Source organism: Chrysochloris asiatica, unplaced genomic scaffold (genome assembly GCF_000296735.1).
Source record: "Chrysochloris asiatica unplaced genomic scaffold, ChrAsi1.0 scaffold00122, whole genome shotgun sequence".
Lineage (NCBI taxonomy): Eukaryota > Metazoa > Chordata > Mammalia > Afrosoricida > Chrysochloridae > Chrysochloris > Chrysochloris asiatica.
The window spans coordinates 3,960,909-3,977,538 of record NW_006408640.1 but is presented as its reverse complement, the minus strand read 5'-3'; the positions used below and the strand labels follow the sequence as shown (position 1 = coordinate 3,977,538).

General features: G+C 41.9%; 1 protein-coding gene across 1 annotated transcript in view; it reads right to left on the bottom strand.

The window, feature by feature from the left end:
- Nucleotides 1-11,286: 11,286 nt before the first annotated feature.
- CIDEA (cell death-inducing DFFA-like effector a) overlaps nucleotides 11,287-16,630 on the bottom strand; it is a 36,638-nt gene continuing 31,294 nt past the window's right edge. The window contains exons 4-5 of the mRNA XM_006868708.1: nucleotides 14,602-14,783; nucleotides 11,287-11,434 (exon numbers count right to left, since the gene is read on the bottom strand). Of these exons, the coding sequence (XP_006868770.1) occupies nucleotides 11,287-11,434; nucleotides 14,602-14,783 (330 nt within the window). The remainder of the gene's footprint in view (nucleotides 11,435-14,601; nucleotides 14,784-16,630) is intronic.

Sequence of the window (16,630 nt, the reverse complement as noted above, 5' to 3'; positions counted from 1 at the left end):
TCACAGCTATCTATAGCCATAGCAAGTTTTTCTTAGTAGGAGCCTCATGTCTGAAGTTGCTTTGAGAATTTTATATTTTAACTTAGGTTATCATTTTACATATCATGTGTATTTATTTCGGTTCTCTGTGTATTTTTGTGCTAATTATTTCAGTGTGCCAAATAAGCCTACTAAGAAAGGTACAGAGGTAGACTTCATTCATTGATCTGATTAATCAATATGAATACATTGTTCCAGGTGTTGGCAGATGATTGAATAATGTCAAATGAAAATTCTCACATGGCATGCCAGTCTCATTGCAAAATGAGATTTAATTCCAGGAAACATCATCTACCTGTTAAATTAATATTGCTAAATTTATTCTGACTTTTTTAGTTTAAAAAATATTTATTATGCATATTTAAAAGGTTAATGCATCAGACTGCAAAGCCATTTGAACTGCAAAGTCGGCGGTTCAAGCTCACCAGCTGCTCCTTGGAAACCTTATACAGGGTCGCTATGGGTCGGAATCGACTCAGCAGCAACAACAACAATATATAGAAGTTAACAATAAAAAGGATTTATATCTGATTCAATGTTTGTACATTTAAAAATAATGTTATCATGAAAATAATGGAACTGCTTTGAGATTTTTCTTTCCTCCTACCTGTTACATAACTTCTCAGCAGTTTAACTGTCATTAAAAATAAAACCCTGTGTTAACGCCAAAGAACAGCACAATATTTGATTGCACTATGATTTCGTAAACAATTTGCAAATTGGAGCAATATTCTCTTCCTGAAAGAAAGATGGAGATTTCACAGTTGTTGTTAAGTGCCATCCAGTCAGTTCCAACTCACAGTGACCCAGCATAGGGTTGCTGAGGAGCAGCTGGTGGGTTAGAACCATGGACTTTGTGGTTCGAAATCCAGTGCTAATCCTACAGTGCCACAACAGGAGTCCGCAGATTTCACAGAGACTTACATAATTTTTGCGTAATGAATACAAGTTTCTATGGTGAAGCAGTGCCCACAGCACCACACCAAGACTCAAATCATTACAATAGGGATGACAATTCTATTTTGGAGTCCTGGTGTGGTGCTGTGGATTAATGCGCTGGACTGTAAAGTCAGTTTGAACTGCAAGGTCAGCGGTTCAAGCTCACCAGCCACTCCTTGGGAACCCTATACAGGGTAGCTATGGTTCGGAACCAACTTGATGGCACTTCACAACAACAATAACAACTCCTGCTGTGGCACTGTGGGATAATGCACTGGATCTCAAGGTCTGTTTGAGCCTCAAGGCCGACAGTTCAAATTCACCTGTTACTCCTAGCAAATCCTATACAGGGTCACTATGAGTCAGAACTGACTTGATAGCACTTAACAACAACAACAACAACAACAATGTGATGGCTTGGACTCCTGGTGTGGCACTGTAGGATAAACACTGGACTGTGAACCACAAGGTCAGCAGCTCTAACCCTTGGAAACTCTATACAGGATCTCTATGAGTTGGAGCTGAGTCAATGGCACTTAACAGCAATAAATCCTGCTATACAGGGTCATTATGAATGCATCTGAGCATAGGTATTTTGAGAACTTAACTATACGCTGTTGTTATTGTCAAGGATCTTTGAGTCAGTTCAGAGCAAACTGTATAGGGTTTCTGAGGAGCAACTGGTGGGCTTGAACTTCTGACCGTGTGGTTAGCAGTCTAGTGCTTTTCCTACAGCACCACACCAGGACTCGACACTGCTTTAGCAATATAATCAAGCAGTGCTGGAGCCATCTTACACATGGTATCCTTCCGGTCCTTGCTTTTTTAAGCATTGTTGAAGTGTTAATAGAATTCTGATGTTGTTGCTGTTGTTGTTGTTATGTGCCTTGGAGTCGGTTCTGACTCATAGCAACTGTGTACAGGGTTTCCGAGGCTGTAAATCTTTACAGGAGCAGAAAGCCTCATCTTTCTCCAGTGGAACAGCTGGTAGTTTCGAACTGCTGTCCTTGCGGTTCACAGCCCGATTCGTAACCACTATGCTACCCGAGCTGTGGGTTAATGCGCTTAACTGCAAAGTGGTTTGAACCACAAGGTTGGCAGTTCAAGCTCACCAGCTAGCTCCTCGGAAAACTTATACAGGGCTGCTTTGGGTCGGAACTGACTAGACGGTACTTAACAACAACAAAATGTTAATGATAGGATAAGCACTGGACGGTTAATCACAAGGTCGGTGGTTCAAACCCACCAGGCACGCCTCAGAAATCCTACACAGGGTCTCTTTCAGTTAGAACCCACTTGACAGCACTTATCAACGATTCTGCTTGGTCTCTGTGTCACTATAAGTTGGAACCCACTTGACAGCACTTAACAACAACAAGCCTGGTCTCTGAGTACCTTCTGATAAGGAGCAGCCATCTAGGAAAACAGACACAGGGATAGTTAATCATGTTCTCCCTTTTGGTGATGTGTTTATCAGGACACAGTGACCATCTTGTGGATTAACATAAATGTTAGAATGATAAGACCATAGCCAACCTGAATGTTGTACTAATTAACATCGCTAAAACAGGTATAAGTATTGCTTGTAAAATATAATCATTGGACACTATTCAAAACCAGCCTCTTTGCTATGAGTACCCTAGGTATCTATGATTTCCAAATAATAAAGGATTTTCTCTTTCTTGTTTATCTCAAGTGTTTGTTAATTGGACTCAATTGCTTTAGGGCATCAGACCCAAGCATTGGGCTAACGTGAGTCGGAACGGGACTCAAAGGCACTTAGCAACAGTTATGAACATCTTGAAATTAAAACTAAAGAAGTACAGAGTCTTTTTCATTAAATTACCCAGCGGGCTTGTATTTGACTGCTCTGTCATTCAGCAGGAATAAAACAAAACCAAGTTTAGCCTGGCTGCAAAGTTGATTAGCAATTCTGATTAAAAAAAAAAAAAAAACTAGAAAATTTACCTGCAAGATTAGTTTGGGGTCAGGTATTTTTAGGTGTGGCACTGTGGGTTAATGCATTGGACTGCAAAGTTGGTTTGAAGCACAAGGTTGGCAGTTCAAGCTTACCAGCCACTCCTCGGAAACCCTGTATAGGGTCTCTATGGGTTGGAACCGACTCCATGGCACTTAAAAACAAGTTTTAAGTTCAAGGGTAAGAGAAATCTCTTGAAAAAGTCTATTTTGAATTAATTTTTTTATATCTCCTAACAACACACACACACTCATATTTGCATGCAATGAACACACACTGAAACTCACCCATAGTCACTTAAGCGACACCCCACACACTTTCACACTCATAGATACTCAAACTTAGACACACTCTTACACACATACTCAAAAAGGCTTCTCCAAGACCTGAAGCGGAGTGATTATGAGTTGGACTGCTTACCTCAAGGTCAGCACTTAGAAACTACTATTCCCAGGGAGAAAGATGAGGTTTTCTGCCTGGGAAACCCTATACAGGGTTGTTTTGAGTCAGAACCGACTCCATGGTATGTAACCCACCACCTACTAAGACCTGAGTAAAGAGGAAGAGGAATGAGATGAATTTTGTATGTCTATTTTCATTTTTGCCCTCCCCCATGGATTTTGGTGATGGTGTAGTGGTGTGCTGTGGAGTCGGTTCGGACTCATAGCGACCCTGCATAGGATTTTCTGAGGCTGTAAATCTTTATGAGAACAGAAAGCCTCATCTTTCTCTTGCAGAACACCTGGTAGTTTCGAACTGCTGACCTTGAGGTTACCAGCCCAACTACACAGCGGGGCCCTCTGCCTGCCCAGAGTCCTCCCTGCACGCAATGTTGTTAAGCCCCTGTCCTCTTAGAACACAACACTCTTCCAAAGCTCAAAGCATCCCAGAGCCGTAGAACCCCACTCTGGGACCTAGCCCTTCTCTGAACTCCCACAGCTGTGGAATCTGTGCCCTTTGTGCACACGGATCAGGAAATGCCTCAGGAAGCGCTCACTGTGACCTCACTTTTCTCATTCAGGGGGCAGAGATTGCAGGAGAAGTAACTGATGTTAATGGAAGGGATTCTGATTTCAAATCGTGCTCCTTAAGCTCTGCAGTTAGCTAGCTCCGCGGGTGCTTTTTGTTCTTTTTTTTCCCCAACCTTTTATGGTGAATTAGGTGGTGAAGGTTTACAGAACAAATTCGTTTTCATTCAACAACTCACGCATGCTTTCCTGGGTTTCCGCTTCCATACCTCCTTTCCTAGCCCCTCCTTCTTTCTGAATTTTGTCCTTGAGCAAATGCCCTTTTAATGTCAGATGGAGTTTATTCTAAGAAGGGCGTACCTTCCCAGGGTCAGTATTCAGTTTATAGGCCTATTCGGCTGAAAATTGAGTCTTGGGAATGAGTTCAGCTCCAGGTCTGAAGGGTGACAGAAAGTCTCTACAAATTAGTAATCCTGGCACTTTTATAATTTTGAGTTTTGTTCTATATTTTCTCCCATTCTATCCAGGACCTTGTAATTTGGCACCATCCCTGATCTCAGGAACAAGAGCTGTCATCAGTCAACTATGTTGTTAAGTACAGTCCAGTTGTTTTTGACGCATAGCGACTCTGTATGGGGTTTCCGAGAAGCGGCTGGTGGGTTTGAACTACTGACCTTGCGGTTAGCAATCCAATGCTTATTATACAGAGCAACACCAGGACTCCTTGTTCGTATTTACTAACCTGTAGTCACCAATTTCACATTCTTTTTCACATCATAGGACATTCATGTGAAAATATTCACTACAGATTAACAAACAAGCACAAGTAAGCCCCATTTACCTTGTTATTGTTATGTGCCGTGGAGTCGGTTCCGACTCATAGCGACCCTGTACAGGGTTTTCGAGGCTGTATATCTTTAAGGGAGCAGAACGCCTCATCTTTCTCCCGCGGAACAGCTGGTAGTTTCGAACTGCTGACCTTGCGGTTCACAGCCCGACTAGTAACCACTACGCTACCAGAGCTCCATTTACCTTACTAATTTGGTAATCCTTCCCTACTTCCCAGAAAAGCGTCCGTGCACCCCCACCCCACCCCCGACCCAAGCCGGCGGATGCAGTCTCTCCAGGTCCCAACTGAATATCTCAGACAAGCTGGCTGGGAAATGCAGTTAGTTCCAGAAGCCCTCTGTCCTCCACTCCCCCACTCCCTCTCTTCGTTGTCTGTTGAATGGAACCCATTTCTAGCTCGGAGACTGCAGATACCCCTCACGTTCCTCTTCAGGGTAGGGCGCTGAGTCAGCGTGATCGGACGCTCCAAGAAAAAGTCCTTTTTTGGAAGCCCGGCAGTCACTTCCCCAGACCGCCAAACCCTTGGTAAGTGACGCGATCCCACAGTTCTCCAGAGGTGGGGGCTGAGGCGGCGGGCGCCTCAACCCGTGACGGAGTTCTGAGGCGGTGGACTGCGCCTGCCCTCCCTAAAGCTGATGAGAGCGTTTCGAAAGGAGGTCAGACAATACATTTGTAAAACACCCTCCATCTATATGGAATTTTGAAGTAGAAAGAGGTAAAGATGAAGCTAAAGTGCTTAAAATTTCACTATTTGTTCATGAAAAGGCTGTGTTTCAAGAAATGTTATCGTGATTCATTTATTTTTACCTCTATTGTGGGGTTGGGAAGGGGGGGTGCGTTTCCTGGTCCAGTTCTCCATCCAGAGTCTTGTTGTTAAGTGTCATTGAGTTTGGTTCTGACTCATAGCCACTCTGTATAGGGTTTCCAAGAAGCAGCTGGTGAGTTTGAACCGCCAACCTTGCAGTTTAACCGAACTTTCAGTTCAGTGGTTAGACTACAGCCCCACACCAGGACTCCAGATCCTACCAGCAACAGATTGAAAGACAGTTAAGACTCCTATGATTATAGGAGATGCCGGCACAGAAAAGGGGATCAAATGGTGTGTGAGGGGAATACAGCTTTTGGGGAGGCTTGGGAGTAACCAGGAGTCACTGACTTTTGCTGGGATCCTCCTCTTGGCTAGTATTTCAGGAAATCTGTAGTGTCTGAGTATCAGTTGGGAAGGAGAAAGGTATCCATTTAAGCAACATTTCTTAGTAAGAACATCAGAAGCTGTTTACACTTTGACTTGTCTCCCAGCATCTAGCCTCCTTTTCCTTTGGGGCTGAGGATCCCCGACACAGTCAACATGGTTGAGACTTATCTGTGTTCAGGACTAGGTGTGCAGCCTACCTGGGTAAAGCCTGTCACCTAGCGCCATAATGGCAGTCCAAGATCCACCCCCAGAACTTCTTGCTCCTGGGAGCTCTGGACTTACATCTTGTTCCCCTATAAGGAGAGCCATCCTGAACATGAACTTACTTCATAGGAATACAGCTTGAGAGGTGGGTTGGAATGTCACTGAACATGTGGTGGGGGAAAAGACCCCAGACTTAATAAAAAGATATTTTTATTAAACCAAGATTAAGACAGTCATTCCAATGAGAGTATGTGGTAGTTTGCACCAGGCAGAAGAGACTAGCAGAATGTAGTACTGAATTACAGAGCGCAGCTGATACACAGTTACAGAGGGAAGTGATGGTCAGGAAAATTCTGATTGGTTATTCATTAATACATCACTGTCGAAGGTGAATAACAGAAATTGGGAAGAAGCCAGGATTGGAACACATATGTACTTACTGGTTTTAAAAGGTTGAAATTTTAGTTCGGGTGTTTTAACTACCTGACTATGTGGTGGCTGGGGTCGACTCATGATCATGTCATAGTATAAGAATAAGACAATACTAGGACTTAACCCTTAACTTAAAGGAGCTCTGGTAGCGTAGTGGTTACGAATCGGGCTACGAACCTTAAGGTCAGCGGTTCGAAACTACCAGCTGCTCCGCGGGAGTAAGATGAGGCTTTCTACTCCCGTAAAGATTTACACCCTCAGAAACCCTGTACAGGGTCGCTATGGGTCGAAACCAACTCGAGGGCACTTAACAACAACAACAACCACCACCCCTAACTTAAATTAGATAACATATGTCAGGGAACATTTACTTCTTTGCTTTACTTAAGTACACTTATTAGCCAGCAGAGAGAGCTGGTATACTAGTTCTTCCATCACATAACTGGGGAAAAGAAAAACTTTTATGGCCAAGTACTTTTTAGTCTTTTTGGGATCCTCTGTGTGGTGCTGTAGGTTCAGCACTGGACTGTGAACCACAAGGGTGACAGTTCAAACTTACCAGCTGCTCCTTGGAAAACCTATACAGGGTCGCTATAAGTCAGAACCAACTCGAAGGCACTTGACAACAACAACAAATCTCCAGATCAGAGTCCTGGTGTGGCGCTATAGGATAAGCACTGAACTTATCAAGGTTGGTGTTTCAAACACACCAGCCTCTTCTCAGAAACTCTATGAGATGGAACTAATTTGACAGCACTTAACAACAAGAAGAACAACAAATCTCCAAACAGGCCTGGAGCTAGAGAAACAGCTGCCCTTCTCAGTGATAGGAGTCACTGTGGCTCCTGATTAGCTGAAGCCAGCCGAGTCAGAGTTCATTCCCTCTAACCCAGGGTCCTTCCTGACAGATAACATATGGAACAGTAAGAACTCAAGAGGCCTCCTTTTCCAACAGTGTTTCTGTTTGTTTGTTTGCTTAGGAAAATACTGAAAATGTGGCTTGAAATGAAAACCACAATGAGATACCACTTCACACCCACTATAAAAGAATAGAAAATATTGGAACTGTGCCCACTTATAGTGATCCTACAGGTCAGAGTCTGCTGCTCTTTAGGGTTACCGAGACTGTCAATCTTTATGGAAGCAAAGAGCACCTGTTGGGTTTAAATCACCCACCTGTGGTTGGAATCCAAATGCTTACCCCATAGTCTTACCAGGGTTCCTTGAAGAGGAAGCACGATACATAATGAAAAGTTGTTATTAAAAGTTTTCTTCAGAGGACTTTAGTTTCAGAGTGTGCAGGGCAAGGTAGAGCCCCAATGAATAGTTTTCATCTTGTCTAGATGGGTCTGGTGAAAAGAGATGGGATAAGATTCTTATGATTCAATAGTGAGTAATTGTTATCATGATTAATTGCAACTGTCACAACTGTAAATAAAGGTAGAAGTTCTGGAACAAAAAGGGGGAGTAGTTAATCTTACAGTCCAGGAACAGAGGACCCTAGGACCATCAAGGGAGAAGAGCACGAGCAGAATATGGGACTCCATCCTGAGAAGCAGCAACACCAGTGATGGAGGCAGAGATGGGGACATGGAGAGAGGGAGCAACTGAGACTCATGGAAAGAGAGGGACTGGGTGCTGGTGGCCAGGAGGCAGGCTTGAGGAATGTGCCCTTTGATTGTTTAAATTATTATGTATTCCTGAGTATTTTTGTGTACATCCCCCCAAAAACAAACAAACAAACAAACAACAAAACCAACAACCAGAGGGAATAGAAGCAAAAACTGTTGAATGATGATGCATGGAGGGAATTGTAATCATTGCAATGAAACGATGAGTGTAAAACTGATGTTACTCCATGTAAACTATCACTCAATTAATTCACAATAAAAACTTACACAAAAAATATTATGAAAAAACCACAAAAGTTGTCCTCAGATAAGAACCCCAAACAAAACAAAAAAAGAATAGAAAAGAAGTGTTGGTAATGATGTGGAGAATTTAGACCCCTCTTCCACTACTGGTAGAATTGTACATGGTACAATTGCTGTGACAGTTTGGTGGTTCTCAAAAAGTTAAATATAGAATTACATATGATTGACTAATTCTATGATGTGGCACTGTAGGACAAGCACTGGACTGCTAACCACATGGTTGGCAGTTCAAACCCACCACCTGTTCCTCAGAAACTCTATATAGGATCATTGTGAGTTGGAACCAACTCAATGGTACTTAACAATAACACTTCTATGCATATGTCCAGAAGAATTAAAAACATCTACTCAAACAGACACATGTGCACCAATGTACACTGCAGCATTTACCACAATAGTCAGAAGGTAGAAACAACCTAAACGTCCATCAAAAGATGAATAAGCAAATGTGGTACATCATAAAATGGAATATTACTCAGATATTAAGGGAATTGATGTATGGATACATGTTACTACATGGATAAAAATGGAAAACATTATGTTGAGTTAAATAAGCCAGACAAAAAAGGACAAATACTGTATGATCTCATTTATATGCAAGCACAGTGAAACAAAGTAGGTTAGTGGTTACCAGAAGATAGGGCTGCTATTGTTGTTGTTATGTGCTGTGGAGTTGGTTCTGACTCATAGTGACCCTGCATAGCGTTTCTGAGGCTATAAATCTTTACGGGAGCAGAAAGCTTCATCTTTCTCCAGTGGAACAAATGGTAGTTTTGAACTGCTGACCATGAGATTAGCATCCTGATTCGTAACCACTATGCTCCTTGGAGATAGGCCTAGGGGAATGGAAAATCATTACTTAAGATAAAGTTTTGTTAGAATTACAACAACAACCAAAAATAAAAAATCCTTCCACAAACAAACTCCAGGATCAAATTATTTCACTGTTGAATTCCATCAACTATTAAAGGAAGAAATAAATATCATATTATATACATACACACAGAATAAAAGAGGGAGAGGAAGAAAGAAAGTGAATGAATCAACCACAAGTGCTGTTTGAAGATCGCCAAAATTTCAAGTTCTTTGGCTTTCTAGTTTCGGTAGGTTTAGGAAGGACCCACACTAAAAACAAAACAAAACAAAAACATATGCACACAATAACTTTTAACATTTATTTATTTATTTAATTTTAAAGCTTTTATTGTGAATTGAGTGAAGGTTTACAGGGCAGATCATCAGTTTTACATTCAACAAATCATTGCAATGATTACAATCCCCTCCACGCACCATCAGCTAACAGTATTTATCTCTATTATCTTTTTTTTTTTTTTAAATGTACACATTGAAAATATATTTTTGTTTAAATGTCCAAAAGGCACATTTTGCAAGCCTGCCCATAAGCACACTGCCTTTCTCAAGTCTATAGTCTATAGTCCTCTGTTGTTCTGTCTCTCTATGCCATCACCTTGTCCACCATCTCTGTTGTCACTGCTTTTCTGGTTAAGATCCCTCACTCCTTTCGTGCTCTTCCCTCTTGGTGGTCCTAGGGTCCTGTGTTCCTAAAATGATACATGAACTGCCTCCCCCTTTTAGTTATACCTCTTGTACATTTTCAGTTGTGATGGTCGCCATTAGTTCTGATAACAATTACTCACAATTGAATCATAAAATCCTATCCCCACATCACCAGACCAATCTGGACAAGACAGCTATTCACTGGGGATTCTATCTTACCCACCTTGTTGTAACACTAAGCACCCTCATGAAAGTTTGTGCTTTTATATATAGCCTCTCAATTTTGAGAACTGAAATTTAAGTTGCCCGTCCCTATCAACCCAGTGTACTAAGGAGGCAAGCTTGATGCTTATATGAAGAATCTTTCTCTTTCGGTGGAATTTTGAGCAACTTCATCTATAAGCATCAAGTTGTAGCAATTTATGCTTGCTCCCTGTATCAAACTCATTTATCTTCATCTGATCAAGCAAGCCATCCAATCTAAGTCAAATGAGTACTATCTGCATGTTTGGGAGTTCTCACACTCCTCCCCCTACTTCAGACCTCGATGCTCTGGACTGCAAAGTTGGCAGTTCAAGCTCACCAGCTGCTCCTCAGAAACCCTATGCAGGGTCGCTATGGGTAGGAACTGACTTGATGGTACTTAACAACAGCAATAATAAAGATTTGGAGTCCCGGTGTGGTGCTATAGGATAAGTGCTGGACTGCTAACCACAAGTTCGGTGGTTCAAACCCACCAGCTGCTCCTTGGAAACCCTGTACAGGGTCTCTGTGCATTGGAACCAACTTAATGACACTTAACAACAATAAAGAATTAAAATTGATGCATCTGTTACAGCAGATACAATGAAAGTACTGTTTGCTTTTGTGGGGGGTTAAAGAACTACAAGGACGTGCTACACATATGAAAAGTAATTTTTGTGATGAATTTATGGCAGTAGGTCTAGTGCTGCTGCTCCTTACCTACTTCAGGACACACCTGCTACCTGGTGGCTTCCTAGGGTCCATGAGCCCTTTCCCAACTCCCTCCACCTTCTACAGCACCCTGCTGCACAGTCCCCATTTCCAATGGCATGACACCCTTTTTCTTTCATCTGGGTACCAGTATTGAGCAGCAGTGGCCTGCAAACAGCACATGGCTAACAACATAAGCATTTTCAGAATTGGTTATTTAAAAGTGGACAATGGAATGGAAGGACCGGCAGTGCTCAGTGCTCTTCATGTGCATATTTACCCAAACATGGGTTTTCCCTTGGAGCGTGACCTGGGAGAAGGTGGCTCTTCAGTGTCACCCAACACACGCAGCATGTAGGAGCCCAAATAGATGAGAAACTGCCCAGTCACCTGGGTAGCATAGGACAAGTACCGCAGCATGCTCCTGAGAGGAGGGAAGGAGGAGGCAAGTCAGGGTGAGGGTGAGCTGTACTCCCTCTTCTTCTTTGGCTCAGGATATGCAGCCATTCTCAGTGCTTCGGGTTTGGAGACATACTGCTCCAGTGTTTGAATGGCAGACCAGTCACCTGGGATCTTGCTGAGGCTAAGGCTAAGGCTCTGGGCATCATCCTTTGAGAAGCAAGGTTTCTACCAGCTGCTTCCAAATCTGGCCTGGCTATTCATCAACAAACAAACTCTGGGTGAGGTAGACCCACTTGTAAGTTAGTAGCAGGACAGTGAATTATTTAATTTTTATAAACTCCCACCAAACGAATTGTCCCTGATGGGTCTAGAAATGAGAAGGTGGGGGAAGATGCTGATGGATTATAGTATTCAGTTGTGAGGAAAGTTCATTGTGATTGTTCAGTTTTGCCATTCAGCTGGTATAAAATGAACACTCTCAGAGTGGAATAGGGGAATTTCACTATCATCAAAGAAGAAGAACCCGAAAAGAGCTTTTTGGAGTTCTGGTATGGTGTTGTAGGATAAGCTCTGGGCTGCTAACAACAAGATCAGCAGTTCAAACCTACCAGCTGCTCCTTGGAAACTCTATACAGGGTTACTATGAGTCTGGACTGCCTCAACAACACTTTAACAACAACAACAACACAAGAACTTAGTAACACTGGCCAGGCAGAGAGAGTTCTGCTTGAGGGCATGACTGAGGAGAGGCTGTTCTGATGAGAACCAGTGAGTCCTGTGCATTTCTGACCCTGTTAACTTCAGTAATAAACTCCAAACTGTGACTATAGTGTTGCAGTTCTGTGTGGCCATTGCAATGCATCATGGAACCTAGTTGAGTCGAGAATGCTTTGGGAAGGATAGTTTGGTCCCACATAGTTTACAGAACCCCACTCTCCAAATGTATATTATATCTAGTACTTTGGATAGTTGAGTATTTCAACATTGTTATTTGTTGTGTGAAGCTTGTTACTGAAATCAATAAAGTTGGTGTAAAAGGATAAGCCAGGGTCAAGGAGAGATAGTTTTAGCAAAAACTGGAATCATAATCCTATAACCCAGTTTGTTTAAGACAACTAGGGTATTCAAACTTGTTCTCAGAGGTTATGTGAGAGAAAACTGGACCCTGTCGTTGCTTCTAAGTCTTAGGGCTGAGTTTGGCAATCATGCTGCTTCAGACTAAAAAAATAGCTTTAACTCAAACTCGTTTTCTATTTCTTCTTCTTTTTTATTTTTAAGGTTCCATCACTAGTAAGTTAGTAGCAGGACAACAACCACTTGCGCTGTGGCTAACGCTCATCCTGAGTCACTCAGGCCTGGGAGGCCCAACTGTCCTGGTCTGAGATTGAGATGGGGGTAGGACATGTTGTCCTAGGGACCTATTCTCATGGTGATTGCCATTTGAAAACAGTCTGTTCATAGGCATTGCTTTTGTTTGAGGGGTTTCAGGAAACTCTGTGGCTGTTTTGTGAACTGATTTTGTCTTTCAAGAAAGATTTTGCCAAGGTCGGGTTTTAGGTGAGGTTTACTTTCTTCATTATAGCTATCTAAGTTGTTGGACCTCATGTCTCACTTTAAAAATGAAACAATAAGGCTAAAATTTCCTCTCATTTTTGCAAATCATGAAGATTTCAACACTGCATCAGTAATGGTTGTCTAAGCATCTACCAGCAATCCTGTGTAAGTAGAAGATGGAGGTTACACAGAAACCATATACCTGGACAGCTTCATGTAGGCAGGAGCTGCAGAACAGAGCAGCCTTTTCCCTCTTGGAGTCCTGCTGTGGCACTATAGGATAAGCTCTGGTCTTCTAACTACAAAGTTGGTGGTTCAAACCCACCAGCCACTCCTTGAAAACCCTATACAGGGTCACTATGAGTCAGAACAGACTCACCAGCACTTAACAACAATGCTCAGAGAATAGAACCCTGGTAGCTTAGAGGATTACGAGCTGGGATGCTAACCACAAGGTCAGCAGTTTGACTCTACCAGCTGCTCTGCAGAAGATGAGGCTTTCTGCCCCTGTAAAAATTTACAGCCTTGGAAACCCTATACAGGGTTGCTATGAGTTGGAACTGATTCAGTGGCACATCGCCACCACCGTGCTGAGAGAAGAAAAGGGTAGTCTTTATGGGGACAGCAGGTGAGAAACAGTTTCAGACAAGCCTTGCCCAAAGGGGATTTACTGAGAGCTCTGGGAGATAGTAGTTGCAAACTTTTTGCAGTAACTGTCAGCCTTTCTCCTTTCATTCATTCCTCCTACACTGGTTCTTTTAAGGATCAAGGGTGGATGTATTAAAGAACTGGAAGTAGTGTATTTAGAGCCTATGCAACCATAAAGAAGTAGAAAGAAAGCAGCCTTCTCACTGTAGAATGATGACACTGAAGCTAAGAGAATTTGAGTAACCTATTCGCATTCACCCAGCAGGTTGCTCAGGTCTAAGACAGGTGTCAGAGCTGGGGTCTCTAGTGTGGTTATGCAACAGGAAACCGAGGTAGCCTCTCAAACATCTCTGTTTTCTAAATGTTCCCGGGTATACAAGAAGCCCTATACAGGGTGATACCCCGTAGACAGCCTGGCTCTAGTCTGCGAGGCTGATGGGGCTGGGTATAATGTAGAGGAGTGTGTCCGGACTACATTACCAGGAAGGATAATTTACACAACGACTAGAAACACAAATAAAAGAGTTTATCAAAGTTTGGGTGGCTGTTCTACAAATCAGGTCAGACTCACCGTGGTATGGTTTTAGCTACTATTGCTCAAAATAGATGTTTTAAAATATGCAGCTCTTAGCTTTTAAAAGAAACTTGGTTCTTCCTTACATTTATTATGTGGTTTTTGTTTCCATTGAGTATTTAATGATCTTTGAAGAAAAAAAAATATTATATTTTTAAATTTAAAGATTATAGTATTAAAACTTTCTGGTTTAAAATAGTCTATTAAAAAAAAATTAGTCTGTGACTTATTTCAACTGTCTAAGCTAAACTGTCTAAGGCAACATGAAAAAAGAATGTATTTCAACAATAACAAGTTCGCCTGGCACTTCAGACTCTGCCCAGGCAGCAAAGGAGGAAGCTGGGACCAGTTGCTCTATTCTGACTGTGAGCAGTCTTGAGTTCCCTTTGGTTGACCCCTGTGGAATCCCTTACCTCAGCAGGGCCTTGGCGCTGGTACACCGGATGTCATAGGACACAGAATACATCTCATACATGGTGGCCTTCACATTGAGACAGCCGATGAAGTCCCTGGGGTTCAACTTATATAAGTCAAAAGTGACTCTTGCTATTCCCGATTTCTTTGACTGTTGATAGGCTGGAGTGTATCTACTGCCCTGTTGTAATGAAGGAAAAATCGATGTTAGGAGTGTTCCTGATTATGACATTTACATATTGCAATTTTAGTTTTATGTTAGTTTCAGACTCTTGTAAACATTAGTTTAAAATCTGTTAACAGCTAAGCTAATTATTTGAGTAATATTTAGTAGAACAATATGCTTATACTGTATGGAGCCCTGGTGGCATTGTGGGTTATACGTTGGGTTGCTAACTGCAAGGTCAGCAGTTCTAATCCACCAGCTGCTCTGTGGAAGAAAGATGAAGCTTTCTGCCCCTATAAATATTTATAGCCTCAGAAACCCTATACAGGGTCACTATGAGTTGAAATTGATTTAGCGGCACTTAACAACAACATCATGAGATACCACTTTTAATACAAAAGGTCCCAGAGTGGAGCGAAGAGTTTATGACTGAAGTTGGCAATTTGGATCAAGCTAGTAGATTAGAATTGCAAAAGAAAGGTAATATATTTAGATATAGGTCACAGCAAGAAAACTGTATGAAGAGTTCTATTCTGTAACACATGAGTTCACCAAGAGCTAAAAGCAACACGATAAGCAAAGGGTTTGGTTTGGTATGTCCAGATTCAATAATGAAGAATCTTATCCCTTGCACTTTAGTGACCTAGGATGGATGTGATCTGGCTTTGGACCTGATTTTAGAGTAACACTGTGCAGTAAATGTTTTGTTGGCATACGTGGTGTTGAGACTCTCTCTCCCTGGCACTTGATGGACATATGTGGTTTCATCTCATGACTACAACACAACAAGACTTTCAGAGAAGTTGTTTCTATTTTACAAGAGAAACTAGGCAGAAATGACCAGAACTGACTGCATGGCGAAAGTAAAGTTTAGGATTAGAACTTACCCAATGCTTCCCAAAACCCAAATGTTCACAGTCTTTTCCACAAAAAGCTTTAAACAAGAACAAAGCTGTCCCAAAGTGCAGGAACTGCTCATCCTAAAAGGTTTTCTCTACCCATTAACCATGCAATACTCTAGAGTCAAATTTAGACAATTAATTGACTTACTATATCCCAAGACCCTCTGGAGTCCTGGTGTGGCGCTGTGGGTTAATGTGCTGGACTACAAAGTTTTGAACTGCAAGGTTGGCAGTTCAAGCTTACCAGCCGCTCCTCGGAAACCCTATCCAGGGTCGCTATGGATCAAAACTGACTCTTTAACAACAAGACTCTTTGATGTTGGAAGCAGTTGACACTGGATATTAAATTCATTAGTGACAATAATTAAATAGAATGGAAGCTAAAATGTAAGTTATTTAAAAGGAACACAGCCTTTCTTATATTGTAGCCATTCTTCTTGATGCTTGTGTTCCTGCCATATAGATCATAAACAACTGTAAGTTTATATGTCTAATGTGTCCTTTTGATCCATGGGGCTAAAGAGGCCCAATGTCTAATGAGCATGAAGCCTTGATGCCTCTTTAGGGTGTACAACTACACATCATTTAGGAAACATTATTTTTAAAAGTTAAGATGGCCAGCCTCTATGGAAAAGAGTTTGATGGTTTGTCAAAATATTAAACAGAATTATCATAGGATCCAGCAATTCCACTCCTACGTATAGACTCCAAAGACTTGAAAACAAGAACTCAAACAGATACTTGCATCCTAATGTTCACTGCAGCACAATAAGTAAATAATAAGTAAAAGGTGGAAACACTCAACTTTCCATTAACAGATGAATGAGTAAATAAAATGTGGTATATACATAAAATGAGATATTTGTTGTTGTTGTTAGGTGCCATCGAGTTGGCACCGACTCATAGCGACCCCATGCACAGCAGAACAAAACAATGTCCGATCCTGGGCCAACCTCACTA